Below are 22971 nucleotides of genomic sequence, written 5' to 3' on the forward strand. Positions count from 1 at the left end.
AGTCACTCACTTGAAATCTAAACCACTGACCTGGTTTGCATGGTCAGAAGTGACCATTCCCCCAGGGCAACGAGTCAGATCACAGTCTGACAACCCAGAACATCGAACAGCCATCTGCTGTCCCAGTTATAGGCGAGAGAGTAAATGCCTGGAAAAGCGAGCTGACATAATTGTCTCCCCCTGCCCAGAAAGCGTCAGCTAAGACGCATTCACCATGACGATGACACTTCTTCTGCCAGACGGGGAGAAGGAAAACTGCTTTCTTCCAAGGACAAAGTGCGCCCCCGCCCATATGGATGAGGACACAGGTCTGTCCACGTTAGCCCGTCACCCTGACACCAGCATTGTTCTACTTTCCAACAGGGCGCTGTGAGAAGATAGTAAGCGAAGGAAATCCACTAATTCCTCCAAAGAAAGACTTACGCTCACTACACAGTCCTCTCCTGCAACACAAATCAAGTGCATTTTAATGCAACAGCTTCGGTTGCTGCATGTAAATGCAGCCGAGGTATCAATTCCAGCATATGCAAGTTGCACTTCTCAAAAAGATCATTTTTTGGAGAGGGCACAGAACAATGATCCAGTTCATACTGCTAACTGACTAAACAAAATCCAACTTTACTTATGTTCTCAGAGAGTGCTGATCTATTAACTCACTCTCCGACGAACTGTGTGGGTTGAAGCATGGAGATGCTGATTTTTAGCATGGAAAATTTTTTGCCTGTTTCAAACGAGAGAGAGAAAAAAAGACAATTGTAGCCATTAAAAAAATAAAAAGACCACAGTAATAAATGGCGGCATCAAATACTGACTCCACACTAACAGTGGTGTTTGAAAGGGAGTATCTATAGGTCCTAATGTATTTTTTTCTTTTTTTATGTTTACTTAGTTTTGAGAGAGAGAGGGCACATGTGCACGCGCATGTGAGTGAGCAAGGGAGGCGTAGAGATGGGGAGACACAGAATCTGAAGCAGGCTCCAGGCTCTGAGCTGTCAGCACAGAGCCTGAAGCAGGGCTTGAACTCACGAACCATGAGATCATGTCCTGAGCTGAAGTTGGACTTTTAAGGACTTCGTCCTTCTTTGAAGTCCTGCCCTATAACGAAGCTGTTATCGCTCTGAGCACCCACATGCGCTCCTGGCAAAATGCTGGAGGGTTACCTGGGCAGCGGGAGGTACAGACTGTGGCCGCGCGGGGGACCCCACTTCGGCCCTGCAGAGCGTAGAATCGACTTGCATTCTAAGACTAAAATGGTAAGAGCTTCCCTCTTGAATGCCTTTGAGATCAAGGATCACAACATTTTTCTGTATAAGGTCAGATAGTAAGTATCTTCAGTTTGTGGGGACACCTAGTCTCTGTCTCAATGACTCAACCCCCTGGTATAATGAGACAGCACTCACGCAGACCCGACGGAAGCGGGGACGCTTGTGCTCCAGTGGCTTGGTCTCTCTGGGCTGCTATAAAAAAAATAACAAACTAAGTGGTTTATGAATTATAGATATGCATTGCTTACAGTTCTGGAGGCTGGGAAGTCCAAGATCAAGGTGCTGTAAGAATCAATGTCTCGTGAAACCCCACTTCCTGGTTCAAAGATGGTGTCTTCTTGCTGTGTCCTCACAGGGTGGAAGGGGTGAGGGAGCTCTCTGGGGTCTCTTTTAAGTGCATTCAATTCAATCCCATTCAAGAGGGCTCACTCCGCATGATCTAATCACCTCCCAAGGGCTCCACTTCTGAACACACTGGAGTTTAGGATTTTAACATATGAATTGTGGGGAGGGGCAATACAAACATTCAGTCCACAGCATCCAATAGCACTTTATTTAGGGGTGTTTACATTTGAATTTCATGTAATTGTCATGTGTTAGGAGATATTCTTCTTCTTTTGATTCTTTCTTCAATCATTTAAAAATGTAAAAACCAGGAGCACCTGAGTAGCTCAGTCAGTTAAGTGTCCGACTTCGGTTCAGGTCATGATCTCATGGTTCGTCTGTTTGAGCCTGGAGCCTGCTTTTGATTCTGTGTCTCCCTCTCTCTGACCCTCCCCTACTCACGCTGTCTCCCTCTCTCTCTCTCTCAGAAATGAAACACTAAAAAGAAAGTAAAAACCATTCTTAGCTTTGCTCTTGTCTTCTGGTCCTGATTTAGGTGAACAATTCTTTTAAAAAAATTTTTTCAAATGTTTATTTTTGAGACAGAGTGCAAGGGGGGAGGGGCAGAGAGAGAGGGAGACACAGAATCCGAAGCAGGCTCCAGGCTCTGAGTTGTCAGCACAGAGCCTGATGCAGGACTTGAACCCACAAACCGGTGAGATCATGACCTGAGCCGAAGTCAGACACTTAACTGACTCAGCCACCCAAGCACCCCAACAATTTGTAATGGGTTTACAGATTGCTGTATTTGGCTGTTAGACAGTTTGGAATTACAATTACTTTGGTTTGCCTCAAAAGCAGATAATTTAAAGTGTTAAAATGGTTTGCAGTGATTCTTGTGTTTGAATTAATCGTAAGTAGATTCTAATTAGTAAGTAGTGTTAAATGCTTAAGATGTGTTCCTACTTTTTTCCTAATCTGATACCCCTGTTTTGGAACTTTTTATTTAACTAAGATAAGATAATTTCTTAAAAAAAATTTTTTTTTAACTTTTATTCATTTCTGACAGACAGAGCCAGAGAGCCAGAGGGGGCTGGGGCAGGTAAAGAGGGAGACAGAGTCTGAAGCAGGCTCCAGCCTCTGAGCTGTCCCCACAGAGTCCGATGCGGGGCTCGAACACACAAGAGGTGAAATCATGACCTGAGCCGAAGTTGGATGCTTAACCGACTCAACTATCCAGGTGCCCCACGATAATTTAATTTCTACTTAAATAATTATATTACTGATTAAATCTAACAAAATTAAAACCTTAAGAAAAGAAAAAATAGTAGAAAAAACAACAACCTTATGAAATATGTAGACTTTTCCTGAGTTCAGGAAGTTAAAGAACATAGGTTTCTTTGAAATGTCCATCCAACCTTAAGGTTTTCAGAAAACACATTTCAATTCATTTGATTATTTTTGAATGACTATCCAAATGTTGGCTTTTCTGTGTACACATAAATCTGTTATAACCAGGAATTTGGCAGTTACATTTTTTGCAGTAGATGCGAGGTTAAAAAGATCATTTAAATGGAAATAGATCAATTACCCAACAACAATTCCCAATGGCAAAAGGCTCAATGCTGTGGGGATTATTTCCAGAGAAGAGACAGGGAACGGGAGATTTTATATTTCAGAGGCTGCATAACAATGCACATTTCTTCATTTTCACAGACTTCTATAATTATGTTATTTCCTGTTGCTTCAGTAATAAATGGCCACAGCCTCGGGGGCTTAAAACAACACAACTATATTCTCTAACGGTTCTGGAGGTGAAGTCTGAAGTCAGTTTCAGTGAGCTGAAGGCAAGGTGTCAGAAGGGTGGACTCCTTCTGGGGCCTCTCAGCGGACAAATCGGTTTCCTTGTTTTTTTCAGCTTCTCGCGGCCGCCTGTATTCCTTGACATATGGCCCCTTCCTCCATACTCAAAATACATTGCTCTAATCTCTGCTTCCATTACCACGTTCCCGTCTCCTCTGGTTCTGATTCCTCCTGTCTCCCTCATAAGGACCACTGATCACAGGCTCTCTCTCTCTCTCTACGTATGTATACCATTGTTGTTTATGTATATAGCCATCTCTCTCTCTTTTTTTAAAGAAGTTATCCTACCTCTTTTTTTTTTTAAAGTTTATTTATTTTGAGAGAAAGAGAAAGTGTGGATGGGGGAGGGGTGGAGAGAAAGGAGGAGAGAGAGAATTCCAAGCAGGCTCCACATTGTCAGAGCAGAGCACGATGTGGTGCTCGAACTCATAAGCTGTGAGATCATGACCTGAGTCAAAGTTGGATGCTTAACTGACTGAACCACCCGGGTGCCCCTGTATATAGTCATCTGAAGTACAAATGTTGTATCAGAATATATTAAACTGCCCTGATCACTAAGAAATGGTAAGACCCCGTCTTTTTTAAATTTATTTTTGAGACAGAGCATGAGTGGGGGAGGGGCAGAGAGAGAGGGAGACACAGAATCTGAAACAGGCTCCAGGCTCTGAGCTGTCAGCACAGAACCCGATGCGGGGCTCGAACCCACGAACCGTGAGATCATGACCTGAGCTGAAGTCAGACGCTTAACCGACTGAGCCACCCAGGTGCCCTAAGACCCCATCTTAAGATACTATGAATCAAGAGAGGAGACATAGGAATGAAGAGGTTTAAATGCTGGAGTGAGGGCAGTGGATGGGTTTGGCATGTAGGACCTGAGTTTCCTATGGCACATCCATAAGCTGATGTCTAACAGAAGGTCAGGGACACAGAGCAGAGAAGAGGACTTGGGTGCACAGGGGGCACCCTGTGCGAAGTGGTTAGATGCCCCAGCAACTGCTATGAGGTAAGCTGAGAACTGGGTGAAGGGCAGAGTCCAGCGGCCAGCAGACCAGGATGACTAGGGGACACTGAGTCAGACAGCCGACGGAGGAGGGCCCTTCACTAAGGAACGGAAGCCACCAAACAGGGCAGAGGCACTGAAGAGGACGAAGAGGTCACCTGCCTTCACAGTCATGCAGCTGCTGGTGGCCTCAGTGACATCTGTTTCAGAAGAGTGGGTGGCAGAAGTGGGATTGTGGTGGGTTGAGGAATGGAAATAGCATGTGGAGAACAATCCTTTGAGAGACTTGGGCTACAGAGACATCTGGGGAAGTGGTTTGGAAGGCCCAGTCCGTGAAAGCCTACAGAACGGGGAGACTTCTGCTTACTTTGTAAACTCTTAGGGTGTCCTTGTTATGTCCCAGGCACTGCACTACACTGTTCTTGCAAATAGTAACTCATTTAATCCTTGGAGTGGTTAATTTTTTGTGTCTACTCGCCTAGGCCACTGTCTCGGGATATTCAGTCAAACACATGTGGAGGTTGCCCTGAAGGCATGTTTAAAATGAGATTAACACAAAAAGATAAAATGAGATTAACATATAAATAAGGAGGCTGAGTGAAGCAGATTAGGCTGTAAAGTGGGTGGGCCTCACCTAGTCAGTTGAAGGCATTAAGAAAAAGACTGAGATCCCCGAGGAAGAGGAAATTCAGCCAGCAGACTACCTTTGGGCTCAAACTGCAACATCAACTCTTCCCTGGGTCTCCAGCCTGCTGGCCCACCCCGCAGATTTTGGACTGGTCAGCCTCCACAAATCTGTTAGCCCCTTCCTTAAAATCAATCCCTCTTTTCCTTCTTTGTGCGCACACACACACATACCCTCTTGGTTCTGTTTCTCTGGAGAACTCTGACTGATACACTCTTTGTAACGACATTAAGTACTATTATCATCAACCCCATTTGACAGTTGAGGGTTTCATAGTTGAGGAAACTACGGCACAGAGAGGTTACATAATTCCTCTGGGGCCACACAGCCAGTGGGTAGCTGAGCTGGATTTCCAATCCGGTGTGTCCCCAGAGCCCTTGCTCTTAACCACATGCCATGCTGTTGCTCATGGGCACATGTGGGGCCGACTGGGAGGTCCAGGGAGAGAAGCAGAATATATAAGGGAACAAGAGCCCCAACAAATGCATGTCTTATACAAATGAGAAAACGGGCACAGTGATTCGCTCCAGGTGGGACCTACAGCCTTACAAGCAGATCCAGGTTTTCAGGATACAAAATATGAGCTGTCTCCCTTCTCCTCATCCTTTCTCCCGTGTTCTTCTGAGATTCTCTCAGTCACACCCCTCCCAGTCTGTCTTCTGGGAGGCGCAGGGCTCCTTCCGTCCTGACCCTCATCACAGCGTCTCCAAAAGTCACTACACTGTGGAGAACACACGTCAGCGGTAGCCTGTCTCTCACAGAGCAGGACATGTTGCTGCAGCGGCACCACCCATTCTTCAATGTCAAAGTTGGTACGTCTCGTACAATCAGAGAATTCCACACAAATTATTTATTTTTTTTAATTTTTTTTTTAATGTTTTTATTTATTTTTAGGAGAGAGAGAGAGACAGCGTGAGCAGGGGAGGGTCAGAGAGAGAGGGAGTCACAGACTGAAACAGGCTCCAGGCTCTGAGCTGCCAGTCAGCACAGAGCCCGACGCGGGGCCCGAACCCACGAACCACGAGATCATGACCTAAGCGAAAGTCGGACACTTAACTGACTAAGCCACCCAGGCGCCCCAATTCCACACAAATTATGATGGCGTCTGTTAGTAGTTATTGGGAAAGTAAAACAAAGCAAAGCAACACAAAACCAAACCCCACCAAACCCTGGATACACAACGGGCATTTATTTTCAGATATAAATTCCCAGAACTATAATTTGCCTACTCAAGGAAAGAGATTGATTATCTTTGAAAACACATTTGCTATCAAACATCTCCCAATAATCTTTAGGTATGTTCTAACAAATTAAAATCCTGGACTGGGGTATCCCAAAACTGGTGTTTTCAAACTCGACTTCCATGGGAACCCTTCTAAGAACTGGAGGGGTAGATGGATGCAGGTGGTAGGAAAATCTAAGCGCACGAGCAGGTATGCCTACATTGTTGGGTTGAGTGTCAAGTGTAAAACTTCCTAGAGAAAAATGTGGAAACGTGTATTAAAAGCTTTAGAATTTTGTACTTATTTACTTATTTATTTAATTTGAGAAGTGGGGGAGAAGGGCAGAGAGAGAGAGAGAGAGAGAGAGGGAGAGAGAGAGAGAGAGAGAGACAGACAGAGAGAGAATCCCAAGCAGGCTAGACCCTCAGTGCAGAGCCTAACATGGGGCTTGATCCCACAACCCTGGGACCATGACCTGTGCCGAAATCAAGAGCCAGACACTCAACTGACCAAACCACCCAGGGACCCCTGTCATTCCTAGAATTTTGTACACGTTAAAAAATTTTTTTAAGTAGGCTCCATGCCCAGCATGGGGCTTGAACTCACGACCCTGAAATCAAGACTTGCGTGCTCTATCCGACTGAGCCACCCAGGTGACCCCATCCCCATGTATGTTTTTAATCGAACAGTTCCACTTCCTTTAACATGTTATCCTGTGGAAATAATCATGGCCAGGCCTAAAGATTTAGCTACAAAGATATTCATTACAGCACTGGCAAGAATAGTAATGTTTTCTCTAATTACAGGGTGGAGAGCAACCAAATTATGACACATCCATCTAATGAAATGCTATGCAATCATTAATTTTGACATTGCAGAGTAACAGCTGATGCCATGGAAAGATGTTTATGACACACAAGTGATTCTTCAAAGCAAGTTATAGAGTAGTAGCGTACAATCCCATTTCTGTTAAAAATCTATTTTGTGGAAGGCAGCCTTTCTGAGAGGGCCCAGTGGTCCCCACCTCTTGGTGTCTACACGCTTGTGGGGTCCACCCCACATGTTACCAGTGTTGGGCTCTGTGACCAACAACACATGGAAAGAAGTGACGGTGTATCACTTTCACTTCACATTAGGTTATAAAAGACTGTGACCTCCACTTTGCCCACTTGTCTTTCTGTATTTTTACTTTATTTTATTTTTCCTACCAGATCCTTGGCTCTCGTGAAAGCAAGCGGCCATGTTGTAAGGCATGCTATGGGGAGACCCACACGGCAGGAACTGAAGCCTCTGGCCAGAAGCTAGTGAGGAGCAGAGGCCCGCAAAACACCCGTGAGTGAGACTGGACGCACGGCCGCTAGCCCCCCCAGACCTCGAGACAAATGCAGCCCCAGCTGACAGCCTGACCACTACCTTGTTGGAGAACCCGACCCAGAGCCCCCCAGCTGGGCTGTGATTGGATTCCGGACGAGATGTGCACTGTTATTTAAAGCTGCTACGTTTTCGGGCAATTTGTTAGGCACCAATAGATAACGAACATGTATGTGCAGAGAGAAATGACCAGAAGGATATAATCCCAACTACTATTAGTGGTTTTCTCTCGGTGGTGGCATTATGGGTAATTTTTATTTTCTCTTCTGGTATGTTGTTGGCAATGTTTTTCCTTTTGCATTAAACAGAAACCCACATGACCATGAGAGATCATAGAACCTAGAGCATAAAAGGATAAAGATTAGGGGGCCAATTTTAGCTCTAATAAAGATTCAAGGCAATTAACTTAAATGTACACACAAAACCAAAACCAAAACACCCTCTAAAAGAGTATGCCTGCCTGGCACCGTGGAATTAAGCCTCACCTACCAGAAGCCACGAAATACGCTGTGGGCAGCGGAATTCAGTAACCTCAAGGAAAGGAGACTTGCATAGATATCTTAAAAGGAAAAATCAAACAGTAATGAAGTCACCTGCTAGCCAATCACTGGAGCCATGCTTACCCAGCTTCTGGTCAAATCGCCACGCCGCGACATAGGCATTGTGCCTCAGACTGCTCGGTGTGGCCAGGGGCACGGTGACATAAATGGGGCCGTCCACCAGCACTGGCGTTCCATCACTGCTGAGCAAGTGGACACTGACGGCTGTGACTGGGGTCAGGTCATACCTGGTGCCGTTTCCTGGAAGCAAGACGGAATCTCCATCACGTGCACAGAAAGGCCCGATGTGGGGCCGCTGCAACCATGAGCGACAAGATAGTAACAGTCACCATTCACCAAGGGCCTCCTATAGGCCAGGGACTGCACTGAGCACTTTGCGTGTATAAAATCCTCGTGGTTGGATCTGGGATCGAAGCTCAGGTTTGCTGACTCTAACTACTGGGCTTTGCTTTCAGAAAGGGCCTCAAAAGGAAGAGACTCCTGGATGGTGTCAGAGGAGCGTATGTGTAGAACTCTCTGAAATCAACCCCTACACAAAGTGAGCCCCACCCACACATTAATTACTCAGCAGATCACCATAATGAAACCAAATGTTTCACATTACAGACTACTTTCAAAAAGAAGGGGGGCATTTTTTCAAGGAGCGCCTCAAAATATTAACTTACTTCTACTAAAAGTACCCTACTGAAAACTCCGGACTGGAAAGATTTAGGAGTTATTTTAGTTGCCATTGTTATTGTGATCTGTTTAGAAGGAATTTAACAGGCCAATTATTCTATATTGGGGCCTTTTCTTCTCCAAGCCAAGCCTTTAATGACTGTCTACTTTATGGATAAATTAGGGAATGCTCTGGACAGTGATATTGTATTTATACACTTAAGCAATTCAGTTTAGAGCAATTTTTCTGCAGTGAAATGTAATATCACACAAAACATTCACTGTCATAATTTCAAATCTTGAGCACAATGACAAATGCACAGTGATAAAGACATTTAAGCTCCATTAGAATATAATCTACAGGATTTCTTATTAAGCTACTTACTTAGGTATCTACCCATCAACTACTCAAGCCGATGCAAACCACCACTTAGGACTAGATGTAAACATTTAAGGGAAATGTAGTGAATTTTAGAGTTTTCAACACAAGTGCTGGCCAAACGCTTTGTAGAGCAATTTATATATAGATCACAGCAGCACTACCATTTATGATTTATAGCCATCTGTTTGTCATTGAAGGAACAGGCATGGTAATGGGAATTTGGTTAAAAGGTCCATGTTGGAATCACAGGCTCAAGTTGTGAAATCTTTTAGTCTGGCCTTTTTGCTGTAAAGAACAGAAAGCCAAACCCCAGAATCTACCTATTTCTGGTCAAAATATCTTCTGGGATGAGACCTAAAACAGTGCCAACTGCCCAAAGGGGAGGCAGAGGCAAAGCCGGGTCTCCGGTGTAGCTCCCTAGGTTCTGTTAGACTCTCTGGATGGGACAGGACTGCAAACAAAGAGAAATTAAGTAACTTACTAGACTCTGTATCAACAACTTATCGATCGAGAACATTTTCAAATCAGGAAGTGCTGCTTTCAGTGAACCTGAGGCAGGATGAGGCAGGAGAGGGAAGCGGCAGGTAGAGCAGGTAAATGTTCCGGACTCACCACCCATCCCTTCCTCCCACTTAACTCTGCCTCCTGATTCCCCACTCGTCACCTTTCGATTCTCCCTTCCTATTTTCCTGCACATTCCCGGCCCAGGAAGCCGGGGCTGAGGCCCCAGAGGCACCACTAGCTGTGTCCGTGGCTCCGGTAAGTTACTTCGCTCCTTTGTGATTTGCTTTTCTCATGTGCATTATCTGGACTAGATGATTTACCCAGGAGTCTATGGAAAGAAACAGGCTAGGCTCTAAACACTGAGAAGTAAGCACAGCATTGCAGAAAAGGGCATATTAATTTAAAGTTATATGCATTAGCTTCTGGAGATTCAATGTGCTTTTACAAGTTCTCTGTTAGAAGACGCAGCAGGGAGTTATTCCTGCCTTCTCAGTGCGCCGCTAAATGCCCACTCCTGTTCCCCGCCTTCTAAAACACCCTCCCTTGGACCCTTTCTTTATTCTGGAACGATCCATACTTTGAAGGGCTCGATTGTTTGCGTTCCAGTCCTTGTTGTAAGACTGCAACTCTACAGCAAGCACCGAGTTCTGTACATAATGAGGACTTTCCTTCTTGTTCCCCCTTGATGTCACCAGGCTCCTGTCACGTCCCAAGAAAGCGGGAGTCAGGCAAAGGCAGCAGGGGGAGGGGCAGCACCACCGGACCAAGCTTAGAAGGCCTCGGGCCCGTCACTTTTAACATGAGGGGTTTTGCCCAAGGAGCACCTATGGTCTTGCTTGGCTTTGCGTCCAGCTACCAACTTTGCTGGATGTTCGTCATTCTACTGACTCTACTCTGTCTTCCTGAAGTTACTAGCAGAAGTCGTTTCTTGAGAACCGCTTGGGAATGTCAGAACTGTCGTGTGCAAGAAATTTCTTAGCAACCAGAGTGCGGACTGTGATGCTCTGAAGGTGCAGGGTTGGGGCCTATGCTGCCCTGTGTGACGCCAGGACACTACGGAGCACGTGGACGTGGCTGGGCGAGTGAGGAAGTGGCCCAAATCTCCCTGTGGCTCAGTTTTTCCATTTACGACTTTGGAAACTCCCTCTGATCCAGACACCACCAAGGACCCTCTGGGGAGACCAGCCTGCGGAGTGCTCTCCAATCCTGCCTGTGGGCTCCATGCACTTCTGCTGGACTCTAGTGAAGCCAGGGCCTGCCGCTCCCCCCTGGTATGCGTGGGCCAGGCCCTCACACAAAGCTGCAATCTCTTAGATGCATTTTACCAAACAGGAGGCAGGCAAGCAATGGGGGGGTGGGAGGGGGCAGAAGAGAGGCTATGCACAATGTGAAACCAGACACAGGCCCCTGGCTGATGAGATGTAGGGGTGCTGAGCCGAGCCCACATGCCCACGCCCTCCTGGGGTGTGAGCGGACACACCGTGGGGTGGCCGCCTTTCCCAGCAGTGCTCAAACGAGGTCTGATCCTTCCCGCGTCAAGTATCAGTTATTTCAGTGGAAAGGAGGTTGCTTGTAACCTTCTAAAGACCTTCTTTCTTCCTCCCTGAAATAACAGTCATTTTAAAATAAAACAAACTCCTCTGAAATCAATAGTCCTACATCTCTGTGTTCTTCTCCCTTGCCCATCGTCTCGGATTCCATAATTTATTCAAGAGCTCTTGGAAGTGGGGCACAGAAAAATTAAAGAGTTCTGAGGAATGAGGTGGCCCCTCCAAGGTAGGGTTTTATGCTTGTGCACTATTTACTGGGGAGACTGGGTAGAGGGTGCCTGATGCTCTCAAATTGTACATTTTCCTGTTCCTGGAAATACGACTTTTCTCCTAGGCCTGTATGCTTAAAGGAAAAGTCAACAATCTCCCCTGGTAATACTTACTTAAAGTGGCCACCACACATTTTTATCTCATGGCCAATTACAGATGCATTAATTGCATCTTCGGGCAAAGACTGAAGTAAGAAGCAGCATTTCTGAAGGCAGGTGCCACAGGCAGGTGCCACAAAAGCGAGGAACAGATCACCAGGTCATCCTGATCGGTCCCCAGAAACCTGTCAGCATTCTACACAACGCATCAGATGCTGTAGGTATAAAGAACTTTTTCAGAAGGATCCGAGATCCGTTTATGCAAAGCCCTGGACAGCTCAGTGAAATTCAATAAACGCATTCCTGGGAAATGCAGCCACCTCCTTACCTCTGGGATTTAACCCAGAACAGCCTCTGGGTTTCACATCAGACGTGTGGGGAAGACAAGAGGGGAGACCAGAAATGATTCAGGACTTGAGTCCCACTCCCTGGGACGAGGGACCAGGTTAGTGCCCAGTGCGCTGTTGGCTGAGAACTGGTCTTTCACTGATAAGGAATTATTACATATTCTCTGGCTGGTGGTTTCCAGTGTCTCTGTTTTTGTTTTTGTTTTTGTTTTTTAGCTCTGTGTGTCATGCCAGAATAGGGTGACACTGACAGAGCTCACTTCGAGGTCTGTCAGGAAAGGATTCAAATCAACTTCAAAGCCTGGCCAGTGTCTGTCAAGTAGAGGCAGAGATAACAGCACAGAGGATGGGAAGATGTGAGAACATGCTGGATGGGGACAGACGGCGGAGAGCAGAGGAACCCACCCCAAAAGGCTTCTGATTCTAGAAATGGCATCCCCGTGTCCCCACACTCTGCCCCAGACCAGTGCCAGCCCTCCCCCGCCCTGCTGTGACACAGGGGCGTGTGGGTGGGCAGTGCATCCTATAGACTCCAGGGGCCAGTGGGATAGAGGGGCAGAGAGCCTCTGACTCTGACCTTACTTACACTCGAAAAAACAAAAACACGACAATTTCAATGAAAAGCACATCTCTGAATTAAATCTGTGTAGTCTCCCAGAGGGGAGCTCAGAAGGTACAGGAGTCCAAATGACTGAAGCAGACAAAGTCAGTAGAATACACTGCAGCGGTGTCGACTGGATTCCTTAACACAGTTTCAACACCCTTGAACTTCCCGGCTTCGGTTCTTCACCCTTCCAGCCCCACAGAAAAATTCAAGCACAGGAGCCCCAGCTGAGAAGGGGAGAGACTCCGGTTACCTGTTCCATTCCCATCCAGGCCTCGCAAGTAAGGAAAGCTGTCCACCTCAGAGGGCGAGCTGGCGGCAGTGAGGAAAGCCGTCAGGTCGCTGTAGCTGGTGTTCTCAGGCAGCCGCAGGGCTCTCCGCTGGAAGTGAACGCGAGGCTGTGGCCGGGCACCTGCAGAAATGAACTTGTGAGTTACCTCCCGAAGGGGCAGTCAGTCTAAGGAAACCAGGAAGTGCTTCTCCACATTTTGGCACGCCTCCCCTCCACCCGCCTCCTCCCCGCGGCTCCTCCCCTCCCCCAGTCACGATGGGGCGCAAAGATGTGACAACATGCTATTATGGGGACAGGAATAATAGCCCATTGTCACATTTGTTTTGACACAGGATGTCATTTGCGTTTTTAACAAAAAGCTTTCCCAAGTCCTGTTTAAGAGCAAGCTTTTCATTGCCCAGTTTGCCTATGGGTGGGGGGTGGCGTTTAGGGAAAGGAAGTCCACAGGAGGGAAAGGAGTAGATGACAATCCATCTCTTTACACAAACAAAGCAAGAGATACCCTTTGATGCTGTTATAGGAGCCTCCTGCATCTTCTGGTAGAATCTGGTTTCACTCCACACACCACACAGCAGAGCCAAGGGAGTAAGTGTGCAGCCTGGGCAAGAATTACTAACAAGAGCCCAACAGTAACGAACCCCCTTCCTCTGGAGGAAGCCGCCATGTGGCATCCAGTCTTGGCCGGCGGGGGGTGCGCAGCTTAGGTTGACGATTTGGGGACGAGACCCTGGGAGTGAAGTGGAGGTGCCGTGGCTCTGTCACACACAGCTCCTGTGTGCAGAAGGACGGCATGGGCCCACTCAGTCAGCATCTGACAGCACCTGCAGTTCGACTGTGCTCCACGTGGCGTATTGACTGCAAAGCCCGAACCCGTGTTTACCTAATGCTCTGGTGACAGCTGCAAGATGTCAGTCAAGGTGCTAAGTCATCCTTAAGGTGCAAAAACACCCTTAAGACAAAAATGAATACAATTGGGAGTGATAGCGCTTTACCACTGAAAGTACACCCTTGTGCGGATTAAAAGACTGATTCCTCAAAAGCAGTGATCCACCCTGCCGCTGGAGTCACTGCACAGTCTGCCCAGGGCTTGTGGTTTCCCTGTGGTCGGCTGGGGGCACCCTCCCCACAGTCCAGGGCAGTCAGGAACCATAGCCCTGCCCTGAGTGGATGGTCTTTATGCCGATTCCATGGTTCCTTTTAACCCTGGATCAGAAACTCTTCAGTGGGGAATAAGCTTATCCAACATGGTTCTAGCATAAGGGAGTTTTAGAGTCCAAAGGATCAACTAGCCACACCTCACTTCTACAGGTGAGGCCACAGAAGCCCCATGGACATCGAGTTGGGGTAGGCTGGCTTGAGTGTGATATCCAAGATGGCGGAGAGCCAGATGCTGTCCGTACCTCCTACGCATCACTGGTTAGAGGTCTCCGAAGACTGGTTCTGCGCTCCATGAAACACAAGCCCTGCTTCAGGACCCATGGGAGCCAGATGCCCAAAGTCATGACTCCTCTGTCTTTGGTCACCTCCACTGAAACTAACTGGACCCACACGCAGTCCTGTTTCAAACCACCGCTTCCTCTCTGTACCCCTATAACAACCCACGGGGATGCACCAGCATCCAAGTGTCTGTCTCTGTTCACTCCCAGCTCTGCTCAGTCTGGTCTCTTCTTTTTATTTCACCAAAGACTGACTGATGTCTTCTGCCTGTCACCTCCTGGTGTGCACAGAGTTGGGACACCTCGCGTCCCCCAGGCGTCCCCTATGCCCAGCAAGGAGCATTCTGCTTCTCTGTTCTCCTTCCGCCTGCTGCACTCAGAGATGGAAAGTCAAAGGCAAGGCCTCCTTTTCCATCTCCTCACCCCCGACTACATAACATCATTCACTGCTCCTATTGTGTTGTTTTCAATGAGAGTGAATTTTCTGAGAACTTACTTCCCTTTCTCCACTGTTCTTCGGCCTAAACAATGCTGCTGGTGCCTGCCTGGGTTTCACACGGTGGGGGAAACAAAGAACTTGCAGATACGCAAGTTCTGAAGTGTTCTAAGGTGTGACGGGGCATAGAGAGACTTGTCCTCATGAGGGTTGAGCCAGAACAGGGTGAGATACACGTGTAGCTTTCCAGGCCTCGGGAAGAGCCCCTGTGAGACAGGAAGGCTGAGATTTTTGCAAAGGCTCTTTTGGCTGGAAGGAAGAGAAACCTACTCAAACCAGACCAAGTGAAAAGGGCAGGTGTTCAAAGGTGAAGGGGGACTCAGACTGAGGCCCTCGTGGGGACTCGCCGGGAACTTGGGAGACGCCAGACCCCACTGTACCCCAGCTCTCAAGGGCCGCTGGCTGTCTCTCCTGCCCTCCCTCCCATCTCTTTCCCTCTCTCCCTCACCCCTCTCTCTAACAGGCATGCAGCCGGCACACCATGCATGTCAGTGGGAGATGCATCTCACTCCCCTCCGCACCCCTCTTCCCCACTCTCCCGTCTGCTGCCTCCCCTTCCCTTTTCGTGCCAGAGAACTTGGTCACCGGCCAGACATCTGGGGTCTATCTGCTGTGGCTGGCAGGTGGGGGCACAGAAGGGTGGTGCCCGGGGCAGGTTTACTAGAAGGGGATGCAGCCTGTCCAGCCGATTGGACACACGCTGTGACCAGCATGACATGGACACCTGTCTGTGAGGGACCAAACACACTCCCCGACACAGAGCAGAGCAAAGGCCAGACCTCTGCCTGCTGAATGACCGAAGACACATGGGAGGAGTTATGTTAAGGGTCGAAGTTACTCTAAGCCTCGATGTAAATGAAATATAAAGTGTCTGTGAGAGGTTGGGGGAGCAGTCATGACCTCAGGCTCATCTTCCTGTATTAGCGCTGCCAGATTTCTGTAATTCCAGGATGGGGTGTGATGGGCTGGGGATGGGGGAGGGACAGAAGGGGTCAGGGCAGGCTAGGTCTTCTCCGGGAGCCTCTCCCACATTCCCTACAACAGCGGTTTTTCAAATTTTCTCTGTTCTCAAACTCAGGGCTCCATCCCCATCCCCTGAATGCTCAGGGTTTGTGTGATGAGCGAGCTTGGGGCAGCCTGAGGGCAAAATGCAGGCTGGTGCATCCCCCACCCCAGGGGCGACGTGTGTGATATTCCTTGGACACTCCCAGCTACCCAAGAACAAAGCAAGGGGTTAAGCGCTTGCCATGGTGATGTGGGAAACAAAGGCAAATGAAACATTAAATTCCTTACTGCCGACAGCCCATTGACAAGTCCTTGAGGCCAGTAGAGTGACCTCCCTCTAGGATCTCAGCTGCCTCAAGGATGACACTTTGCAGGAGGCAAAAAGAGAACCTTAGCTTAACGTTATCCCAACCTCGAGGATGCTGTAAGTCAGCTTCCTTTATCTCAACCGCCCCAAGATATGCGCTGGCAATCATGCCCCATGCTTATGGCCCCCCATATACATCTGGAGGGTCTCATGACTGAGGTTTTATTAAATGGTAATAAATGGCATTTCCCTAGCAACAGCCAGCCCCTCAAGGTCCTGGAAACCTTGCTTCCAAAATTCCTTAGAGACTTACTCCATCCCTGACCCCCTCCCCACCTGAGGGTATGTAATGAGTTACCCTTCACAACCCTCACGCAGCTCTCCCTGCCCACGGGTCCTGCCCCGTGCTTTAATAAAATCACCTTTTTCGCACCAAAGATGTCTTCAAGAATTGTTTCTTGGTGGCCGGCTCTGGACCACTCCGCCATCACCCCAAAACTTCATCATGTGTTACCGAAACTACTGGGGTTGCCACCTCCCGTTTTCCCTCTTCTCTCCTTCCTTCTGCCCGCCCCCCCCCGTCAGCCCAGCCTCTAGCCTCACTCCTGCTTGTCATGCAGCAAGGCTTGGAACAGCCTAGTAATTATTCTTGTCTCCATCCATCATCTTTCTCTACAGGCTTTTCCTCCACAGTCAACAAATATGCTCTTCTCTTCCTCATCTAGGAAAGTAAAACTCGACTTTAACGCTGTTACCCCCAAAAGCGAAGGCCTCCTCTCCTTCCACCCAACGCCCAGCGAGCTGGCTTTTACGCACAACACGCATTGCGCTCGCTAATGTCAATGGACAACTTTATAATCTGCAAACCCGTGACCACTTCTCCGCCTTCGCCCTCACTGACCTCTTCACAATGGTCAACAGTGTTCACCGCCCCCGCCCAGGAACCCCTCCTGCTCGGCATTCGCGCCCCTGCGTTCTGGTCTCTGGTCTCTCCAGCGTCAGCCGGCTTTTCCTCTGCAAGTGCGTTTTTTTTTTTTTTTCTCCTCCTCCTCCCTCCGGATGAAACAGTTCCTAAGGGGCTGCCTTCAGCTGCCTCCGCTGTTTCTGGGCTCTCTCCTCACTGACTCCCCTCCACGGTGGCCTTCCTGTCTGCCCTGATGTTCTTGTGAACCCCATGTCTGCATTTCCTCTCCCTTCCAGACACCTCCACCTGGATGCCCCACAGGTGCATCAACATGATCGCTTACTTTCTCTCCCACTTAACATCCCCTCCCCTGTTCTGCTCCACACGCAGCTTTGCTTCCCTGTCATTCTGTGCTTTCACTCCCTGCCAGGACTGGCCGATCTCCTCCCAACAACATTTCCAGCATCATCTTCTCCTCCTTCTCTGCCCCCACCCTACATTACCCTGCCTTCCCCCTTGCCTTGACTATGCTCCAGCCCGATCCCTTTCTCCCACTTCATCTACGGACACACTGACTTTTCTAAAGTCACTCCGGTCACATCCTTCTCTGCCCAGAGACCTTCAATGGATCTCCACCACTTAGCAAATTAATGATGGCAGTGACAGTTACACACCAGTGTAGACGTCCGTTACTACGATTCTCATCCTGTAAGTGACATGTAGAGTTCAATGCTTTAGAATGTGCAAAGTTCTATATACATTATTTCACTTACTGTTTACAACAATCCTGGGAAGGAAGAACCTCTCCGCTTTATGAGTGAGGAAAGCTGAAGTCCAGAGAGGCCAAGTGACTTGTCCACAGGCACACTGTTAGTAAGACACAGAAGGGAATTCTTGCCATCCTGACTTCGGTTCCCCTCCTAGCTCACACACCTACCTCGGAAGAGAGGCTGGACTTCCTGCCAATTGGCTCTCACCCCCTGGCCACGCGGGACTGCACTGCCCTCTGCTTCCACACGTGTTCGGGTCTCTTCTCCACAGTCTCTACCTGCACATCCCACACATCATCCAAGATGTGACTTTAATGCCACCTCTTCTGCGGAGATGTTCTTGGTCGCACCCCAGCCTCTAAACACTACGTGTATCTTTCTCCAGCACTGATCTCACTGGCCCCGGGTGAGGTTTATCCGTGAACGTGCATATCTCCCTAATCAGAGGCACTCCGACAACAGAACAGGGGGCAGTGGAGCCACTCAACTCTACTTTTCAGTCCTTCTTCTCCCACCTTCTAGTTGAGTGACTTTGGGCTTCGGGTTGTTTATCTTTCAAACGGGTGTGAATCACACATGTCTCATAGTAGGGTTGCTGTGATGCCTAGACCAGAACACAAACGTATGATGCCCAGCAGTGCCTCCCGGGGTGTGGCAGGTCCTGGATGAACATTAATTTCCCATCTCCTCTCCCTTGCAGACCTGTCCTGTTTGAAAGACGATGGAGATGCGAGTAGAAGCTGAAGGAGGAAGGTGGTTATGAGGGCTTCTCCTGGAATAGCAGCCTGGGGTTTTGGGAGCTGAGGGGGAGCCTCAGGAGAACTACAGAGGGAGGGAGGCATGAGGAGGAGATAAGAGGTGGGCCCTGTGCGGGAGGAGGAGCTCACGGTCAGGAGGGACCGCAGCAGGCACATCAGGAGGGCCGTGAGAAGTCACCAAGCCATGTGCCTCTGGTGGCCTCTCTTCTCCATGCAAGGTCATTGGTAGGAGGAGGGGTTGGGAGGTAGGCGGGGCAGGGATGAGGGGGGCGGGGCTTGCAGCAGTGCCCCAGGGGACCAGAGGGAGAGGGTGGTGAGAGTGTGGCCATGAGCAATGGAGCATCTTCAAGATACCTTCTTATATATGTCCTCACAGACAGAGTCGACAAGATGCCCCACTTCTGAGGCAGCATGAACGTCAGCTGGACGCTGTGGGAGCCGGAGCCGCAGGCCAACTGCCAGTCCAACTGCCCCAGATTCCAACAACACTATCATTACCATCCATATCTTGGAATTAATAATCTTGAGATTTATTATTTTTTAAATGTTTATTTACTTTTGAGAGAGAGACAGAGACAGAGAGTGAGCAGGGGAGGGGCAGAGAGAGAGGGAAACACAGGATCTGAAGCAGGCTCTAGGCTCTGAGCTGTCAGCACAGAGCCCAACATGGGGTTTGAACTCACGAACCACAATATCATGACCTGAGCTGAAGTCAGACACTTAACTGACTGAGCTACCCAAGCACCCTTCAAAGAAAATAATTCTTATAAAATAATCTGTAACTATTCTCTCTTGTTATTTGCTCCCCATCTCATCGCAAAGTCTGAATGCAATTTGCAAGCACTCTGTGACAAGGAGCACATTTTCAGATACAGCCTATGGTGCAGAAAAACTTTAGAGTTAACCAATTACTAAGTTGGCCCTTCCCCTTCACCACATGGTTATCATAAGGCTGTTCCAGGATTTCTTTATAAAATAATGTCATCAATAAAAACACGATCATTTCCTTACTTTTTAAATGAAAGTCGACTGCCAAGGCCAGTACCAATGGATATGAGCATTTATCATGCATGTCCAGTGTCTGAAGCTAGTCTGGTGAGAGAGTAGTTTTTGGGTGTGTATGGCCAGAATGTAACTAAATACCATACCTACAGAGAAGAAAATAAGTGGGCAGTCTTTTTATTTTTCTAGGAAAACTTTCATTTCCCATGAGTTTATTCCATTTTACTTGGGTGTAAACATTTCAAAACAAAAACTGTCACCTGAAGCATGAATCATCTAACCAATGAGAACGATGGGGTGCCTGCCCCTCCTCTCCTGCTTTCATCTCCACCCAGTGACCTTCATTCTTCCAAAGCTTTCACTTTAGTGTCACATAAAACCGAATGATGGGCATCATCACCCAACACCAGGGACATAACGTGTGAGGCTTAACCACTGATCTCTCATTGTGCTACCTACCTTTTCTCAGGAGCCTCTGACATATTATAACATCTGAGCGACACACTAAAATTCAAAGGCTTCTAGTACCTACATTTCTGATCAGGGAAGAACTGATTTTTTTCTCCTCTGAATCCACTAAATAAATAAATAAATAAATGCACCTACACCTGACCAGTCTGAGAACAAAAATTTAATATAACTTTTATTTTATTTTTTAATTTTTTTAATGTTTTATTTATTTCAGAGAGAGAAAGAGAGAGAGAGAGGAGAGAGAGAGAGGCAGCATGAGCAGGGGAGGGTCAGAGAGAGAGGGAAATACAGAATCTGAAGCAGGCTCCAGGCTCTGAGCTGGCTGTTAGCACAGAGCCCGATGCAGGGCTCAAACCCATGAACTGTGAGATCATGACCTGAGCCGAAGCTGGACGCTTAACCAACTGAGCCACCCAGGCGCCCCTTAACATAACTTTTATAAATGCAGTTGTATATTAATTGTATAGAACAGACCTGCAAAGACCAAAAATTATCTACTTATGGCTTTCTTTTCAACTGGTAAGAAAACATGAAACAACATCATAGAGTATTATTATTGTCCTGTCTCAACTCTGCTGAGGCAAGGCAAAATACAAGTCAAGGATTAAATTCATGAACCGGGATAAGTTAAAAAATTAACAAAATTTCTGTCCTTTTAAAAAGCTGGAATGCAAAAAAGATTTTAGGAAGGGAGAGATGGTTCCCAGTTCTTGGTTCTATGCAGTGGGGAATGAGAGTGAATACAGTAAGAGTAACAAAAACTACCTGAATGATTTATGCCCTTATGATAGGACCATGCTTCTTACTCCTTAGAGAAAGAGCTCTTCAAGTTCTCTTACTGTGTGTGTGCGCATGCGTGCGTGCGTGCGTGTGTGTGTGTGTGTGTATGTGTGTGAGTCTGTGTGAACTACGCTCTTCTCAGAAGCCACAACAAAGGAAATAATAGATCAGGGCGCGGGCAATCTACATAGAAGTTCAAAAAGCACTGGTTATTTAGACATGAAAAAAATTTTATTTATTCAATCATTCAATGAATTGCTCATTGAATACTTATCATATGGCAAGTGTAAGGCCAGTCTCTGGGCAGGTTTTAAGATGAAGATGACATACTTCTTTGTTGGGAGCCATTCTGAACTCACTAGTCGAGAAAACTCCTTGTGAGGTTAAGGCAAGTTTGCACGGTCTCTTGCCGTCAGGTGACGACCAGTATCCACCCCCACTCAACTATTTCTGCTTGAGCACCGACCCCCAAGGCACCGTGGTGATTGGTATTGGGAGTGACTTGTCCCCTTATTCCGGCCCTGGTATGATGACTGCACCTTGTGAAGGAACTTACTGTGGCAACTTCTTCTTTGTGATTATGGGAACAGACATTGTATCTCCAGCAGGTCCTGTTTTCCTCCATACTTTCCCTTGACCTATAAACAGGCTAATGACCCTTAGTTATAAAAGATTGACTTTTACGTGTACAATTCTGTTTCTACTACTGCGTTAGTCCAAGAGGTTCATACAGCTCAACATGTAAATCAACTAACCAAAAATGTTTCTCATGCCCTAGCTATTCAAGAAATCATAGACAAAAAACTAGGCACAAAGGTAAATGCACTCAAAGAGGCTATTCTATGTATTGGAAATGAGCTAAACTCTTTCAAGGTACGGTTGGATCTCTGGTACCATAAGGAATATAACCAGACAATTAAGTCTGGCCCAGAGACAAAGAGCTTAATTTAGAGGTAAGCAACAGATAAGGGCAGAACATCAGTTACTACATATACCTTTGCTAACTGGTGATGTAAAGCCATGCCTTCCCTAAGGCTTACATTCCACAAACACCTTCCCTTACACTGGCAGGTGTGATGAGGATGGATAAGAATAGTTAAAACATAAACCCAAATACAAAGGCTGACACATTTAGGGGCCCCCTGGTATTTATGCATTTAGTATCAAATCAAAAAGTTATTAAACAGCTCAAATACATTCTTCTTCTTGTGAGTCAGAATGACTCCTAGACTATCTTAACCTATGACTTAATCTTAGGTTACTGACTTAAACAAATGTGCCTGTTATCCTGTTTTTCATTAAGAACACCCTGTTATTTTCTTAGTTGTAAGATTTACTCAACCTCACTATAATTGGGGTAGTTCTGCAAGAATACTTCTGTAAAACCTGTTTCTGTACACTTTCCAAAGCATCTTATCACAGAGAATTATCCATTGTAAAAATTCCATTTTCTGATGCCATGTTATCATTTGACCTATAAATAAAGACATCAAAACCGACAGGACAGAGATGACTGCCTGGTGATCAGAAAGAATCCTGGGGCTCTCTCACTCTCTCTGGCCGACATCATCCATCCTTCAGGGACCCCATGGACTGGCTGGAGCTGGACTTTGGCACTTCTTGCCTTCAGATTTTACAATTTTAGCTGGGGAGATAAGGTATACTACCAAACACGGTAGGAAGGGAGGTATCATAATAAGATATACAAACCTCAGCTGGAGGGTTTTAATCTACCCTGCTTACTGATAAGGACTTAAGGGGCCTTAAGGGAGGCAGGGGTATGTCAGAATACAAAGACAGGAGCCAGAGGGCATGGAAACTCCAGGAGCACTTGGTTCTGGGCTCAGGGCAGCTCTGGGCAACACAACAAGAGTCTAGATTTCACTTGCATGCAGTGCCATTGACCTTGACTCCACTAATCCCCAGGCAGCTTCTCTCTGATCTGCCACCACTTGGCTCCCTTCTCTTACTCAAACTTTCTCTCCTCTTCTTCTTCTTCTTTTAAAGTTTATTTATTTTTGAGAGCAGGCAAGCATGAGCAGTGGAG

At 47.3% G+C, this 22971-nt stretch overlaps 1 protein-coding gene across 1 annotated transcript in view; it reads right to left on the minus strand.

Moving 5' to 3' along the window:
- The window catches only part of FAM171A1 (family with sequence similarity 171 member A1), a 141143-nt gene that overhangs the window by 24164 nt on the left and 94008 nt on the right, over positions 1 to 22971 (minus strand). The window contains exons 4-5 of the mRNA XM_039240050.1: positions 12957 to 13115; positions 8355 to 8531 (exon numbers count right to left, since the gene is read on the minus strand). Coding sequence (XP_039095981.1) covers positions 8355 to 8531; positions 12957 to 13115 — 336 coding nt within the window. The remainder of the gene's footprint in view (positions 1 to 8354; positions 8532 to 12956; positions 13116 to 22971) is intronic.

The sequence above is a fragment of the Hyaena hyaena genome, unplaced genomic scaffold (assembly GCF_003009895.1).
Source record: "Hyaena hyaena isolate Hyena2069 unplaced genomic scaffold, ASM300989v1 scaffold_165, whole genome shotgun sequence".
In the NCBI taxonomy this organism is placed as follows: domain Eukaryota; kingdom Metazoa; phylum Chordata; class Mammalia; order Carnivora; family Hyaenidae; genus Hyaena; species Hyaena hyaena.